General features: G+C 33.9%; 1 protein-coding gene across 1 annotated transcript; it reads left to right on the top strand.

Moving 5' to 3' along the window:
- The first annotated feature begins 2,260 nt into the window (after positions 1-2,260).
- On the top strand, positions 2,261-4,368 carry LOC127087055 (uncharacterized). The gene is made up of 3 exons (XM_051027902.1): positions 2,261-2,522; positions 2,707-2,938; positions 3,859-4,368. The coding sequence occupies exons 1-3, from the start codon at positions 2,401-2,403 to the stop codon at positions 4,159-4,161; spliced, it is 657 nt and encodes a 218-aa protein (XP_050883859.1). The 5' UTR covers positions 2,261-2,400; the 3' UTR covers positions 4,162-4,368.
- Positions 4,369-5,028: the final 660 nt, after the last annotated feature.

Genomic DNA, 5,028 nt, shown 5'->3' with positions numbered 1-5,028 from the left:
ATTTTTTATATAGAAAAATAGATAAAAGTGTGTGTCACCCACTTTCGTGGCGTGCACAATCTAGATGTTATTCTCGGAACGACTAAATGACTTTCTCAATAAAAAGTGAGTGTCGTTGTCATGGCAGACGCCTCATTACTCAATTGTTTAGTAATCCACTTTCGGAAGTCGAATCATTATTTTTTTATACTTGATTGACATCTATGTTACCTATGCTTTCACAATCGACATAAACGTGTGAATTATGACTCGAATTCTAAAGCAAAAAGAAACTCAAGGTTTTTCTCGTAATACATGATGGATAAATTCATTGGGGGTTGTCATGAGATAGATTCTCACAAACCATTGTTCTTAAGGGTCTACTCATACATGGTGAGGTAAACAACAACAACAATAAATTAATTTAGAAATATTGCAAGAAAATAAACAAATTTAAGCAGACAAAAGTAATAGTAACTCGGAATGAAAATGAAGGCAAGATTTAAATATCAAAAGTGCAGAAAGTTTACAAGAGCCTGCAAGAACTTAAGCTAAGAATCAAAGTAAAACACAAAGAGAAAAAAACTACAATTGTAATGTATGATGGTAGTAGAAGTGATGGATGGTACCTAAGGATCACCCAACCCTTAGGTCTCTCTCCCTTTTTTACTTAATGCCTAAGCCTTTATTTATACTAATCCAAGACATAAGTGACTCATAATTGACACTAATTTCGAGCTTAACTACCACTAATCATTAATCATCAACGCTTGGGGGGTTATGGATGCCAAAAGGTCACAAAATTGTCAAAAAATCAAGAATTCGTAAATGTCTGGCATGCTGACATGGGCCGTGTCAAAGAACACGGGTTGACCGTGTTAGCCTCTAGTTGCTTGTATGAAAGTGGCTAAAAAGGGCTAACACGAGCCATGTCATGGGGCACTGTCAGACCATGTTGGTATCGGGAAATTTGTATGGGAAGCATTCCTTTTTGTGCGATCTTTGGCTTTTTCATTTCGATTCGCTCCATTGACCTCTTATTACCTAAAAACAAAAAAGGAGACAAAAACACGTAAAAACGAACTAGGATGATGAAAACACACATGAAATGAAGGAAAAACAAACAAGAAACATGATGCATTTACCACTTATTAATGTGTTACTGTCTGTGACGGTTGAGGGACTCGCCCCAAGCTCCATTTGAAGACTCGCCCTAGGCTTCGCCTGAGGAGCTCATTCGGGTCCGATCCAAGCATGAAACTTAGAATACTTGGGTTAAATCACTTCTTCCTTTCCAATACCTCATGCTTGATTGATAATGTATTGAGATAATTTTACTAGGCCTTATGAAGAAACATCAATGAGTATACCTTATAACCCAATTGCCTCCACTTGGGGGTGAGCTCCCACTACAAGGTGATATGCCGCCCAAAATGGGATGAAGTCGCACAATAATGTGGCAATATGTCTTCCAATTATGGTTGGTTTGTCTGAGGTGACCCATTCACCCACATTATGTGTATGATGAGGTGTCCAATCACTAGATGACTTTAGAAATGAGTCATAAGGGAAAACCCGATCTCCTACTATTTGAGGAAGAGTAAGGTCTTCCCACATTCCCACACTATTGACAACAAAGATAGAAAAAATGTCATTCTGGTTGTCTAGCCCAGGTCTAAGAAGTTTTCTATATATACCTCATTTCTTGAATGTAAAAGAGAAAAATCTCTAATCTTTGACGAAAACTCAGAGACATAGCTTCTCACAATCCTATGTGAGTTAGCTATAAAACACTATCAAACGTCCTAAACACCACACACAATTCGACACAATAAAGAGTTATCATTCATTATATTTTTTTAAAAAATACACACAAAAAAATACGTATTTTAATATTATTATATTATTGTCGATATAAAATTATTTTTATAAAATATTTTATATATTATAAAAAGTATCAATTTTAATTATTTTTTAAATTTTTTTGAAGAATACTCTATATCCATGCATATGCACAAAATTTTAATTTATTATATTAGATAAGAAAACAAAGGATAGACATATAATTAATATCCATCTCATTCTTAAGTATGTATAGGCGACTCATTATATAATTGTTATGACAAATGACAACTCAGCTCATTTTAATTGAGAAAAAACAAATAAAATGAATATTATATCATGAAGCCTAATTAATGTCCATCATTGATTTAGAATAAAAATTTATTTTTATAAAATAAAGTTACATTGATTGCAAAGTCATAAAAATAAACAATAAAGTTAGTTGTATACAAAAAGGTAATAAAAAAATAATATAGTGAATCCAAAATAAAGTAGAGAAAAACAGAGGAACACCCTGTTTGTAGAGGGAAGAGGTTGGTTCCATTTCCATAGCCGAGAAGCACCAGATCTTCCTTCTCCATGGCGACACCGGTGGTACTATCCAAATCATCATCTTCATCCAAGGGTTGGATCAAAAATATTTCTTCAATCGCAGCTCGCATCTACTTTCTCCTCATCATCTTTCAAGTTCCCCTTTTCCGGTACTATTTATTTCATCTTCTAATTGTTCTAACCAATTTTCTAATTGAATTTCAAACACTGTCTTTCAGCATGATTCTTGTGTAGTGTTGTGTATTTAGTAGTTGAAATTATACTAGGGTTATAGCAAAATTGAACACATTTGAATTGAATTGAAATTTATCATTTTTGATGTTATTTTTTTAGGGTTACTTGTAGATCTGGTGTTTGTACAACCCCTTTACATGTTACATCGTCACAGTTAGTTGCAAGTGAGATATTTCCCCTTCCAATTGTGAAGGGTCTTTTGTACCCAGGTGCTGCTTTAAATGGCCTTATTCACAACATGACTGTTCCTCGTTGGGATGATTTGTTTAACTTGTATAACTTGACCACTATCAAGGATGCTTCTGCTGTCACCGATCTCCAACGCTTGGAGGTTAGAACCATTTGAATCGCCATTCGCATTTTGTATGTCTCTTTTGATTATTGAACTATGTTTGTATTATTGAAATTGAAACCTCCTTTTTTTTTTCTTCCTGTATTGAGTAACCAATCTCCTAGAGTTAGTTGGATAAGACTTTGTTGTTTTTGTTGTTGTCGGAGTTAACCCTTCTGGTTCCGTTGCTTGAAGCTCTAGGGTCAGTTTGGACCTACTTGTATAAGCTTCTCTAGCATACGAATTTTTGAGACTGTTAAGAAGAAATTTTAGGTCAGGCTCTAAGGCCAAACTAGACTTTAAAAAGGCCAGACCAGACCAAAAATAAGCCTATAATAGGTCAGGCTCAGGCCTTAAAAATTTATCGTAGGTCAGACTCAAGCTTTCTAAAGCCAAGTGTGGCTTGACCTGACCTATTTCCATCCCTAGCTCCATAATAGCATATAAAAACAACATATAGTTAACAGTTTGACTTTATTTTATGTTTTGATATAAAAATAGCTTATACACTATCACTTATATGATGAGAACTTATAAGCTTTCAGTTGAACTGTTTTCTATACAGAACCTTAGGTTTGTTTGTTGGTTGGAATATTTCCCTTTGAAGTGACTGATATCTATGCTAAGTTGAGCAACTACATTGCAATTGATTATTGGATTTCATGTTTTTCGTTGCTGAGGCAAATCTTTTCCAGCAATATATAAACCTCATATTGATGAGAATATTTAGCTGATAAATTAAAAGAGGCTTGAATTCCCAAAACTTCGCTAATTGCATTTTGATACACCTTCCTCCGTCTTATAACAAGTCTCTGGATATTTATGCTATTTTCATTGTAGCACATAATTCTATTTTCCATTAGGTCTCTTTGTTGGTATTTTTCATCTAATCCGAACATGTAAATAATTTGTTTATCCAGGTCCTTGCAGGAAGCTACTTCTCAGTAGCAGGAGCACTTGTTGGTATTCTGAAACCAGGGAGAATGAGCATATTCGGATCACTTCTTGTAATATGGGGACTGGTTAAAGAAGGGATTTTAGGAAAGCCAGTAAACAATGATCCTTCATCAGCTGTCTATGTCTACCCAACAATGGTGCTTGCCATGATATGTGCCTTCTCGTCCGTAAAGTATGATATGAAGAAGGTTTCTGCTAGGTCAGCAGCGCCTATTCGGTCTACTGCTAAACCTCTTAAGAGCTCAACAAAGTCTAAGCTGAAATGAGTGGTTCTCATGTTGACGCGTTCAACTTGTGTACTTGTTTCTCACAAATTCATTGAAACACCTAGACTTAGTTCAGTTTTTTTTTTACCAGAATTGTTAAATTTTCATTTTAGTCGCATTTTTCTGTTATCTGGTTGAGCTTGTTGATCAGTAAGTAGAAGGTAGAGAAAAGACTGCATAGAAATTTTACACACGGGTTTCAAGTAACTGCTTTGCAAAATGCTGTTGAAGTTTTTAATTGCAGTTTTTGCAGAATTCACCATGACACATAGTGGTTTTCCTAAATCTCAAGCAACAATATATACGCATTACACCCTTTCTCATACTTTAAAATACAAATTCTAAACAAGTTTTGATTACATTATTCTTGGTAAAAGATAACCGCAAACGGTAGAAGTATTGTTACATATCATTTATCACAGAATTTCCGTTTGTTCAGAAAAAAACGTTTCACACAATGTTAGAAACAACCCGTGAGATAAAATGATCTGAATTAATCCATGAATAATAGAAAGAGTAAGCATAGAAGACATATAATTGAGGGTTGTAGTCCACGAAATAGGAAATTCATTAGTTATTAATTAATAGGATTAGACGGTCTCATCTAAACTCTTTCGGTTTGATGTCATTCTCTCAAATGCGGCACAATAATTCTTACAATAATTCTTTCTTTAAAATGATAAGTCTTTGAATAAAGAGAATCATTTCTTTATATAGAAAATAGTTTTAATATTCTTTTTAGTTTTGGATTTTAACCACAAGATTTATTTTGATCTCTTAATTTAAAAATAGTTTATATTTATTCTTTAACTCTTCAAAATGTTCTACATTAGTCATTTTCGTCTTGTTAACGACGAAAATATTAAA

The sequence above is a fragment of the Lathyrus oleraceus genome, chromosome 5, assembly GCF_024323335.1.
Source record: "Lathyrus oleraceus cultivar Zhongwan6 chromosome 5, CAAS_Psat_ZW6_1.0, whole genome shotgun sequence".
NCBI lineage: Eukaryota > Viridiplantae > Streptophyta > Magnoliopsida > Fabales > Fabaceae > Lathyrus > Lathyrus oleraceus.
This window is presented reverse-complemented; position numbering and strand designations above follow the sequence as displayed.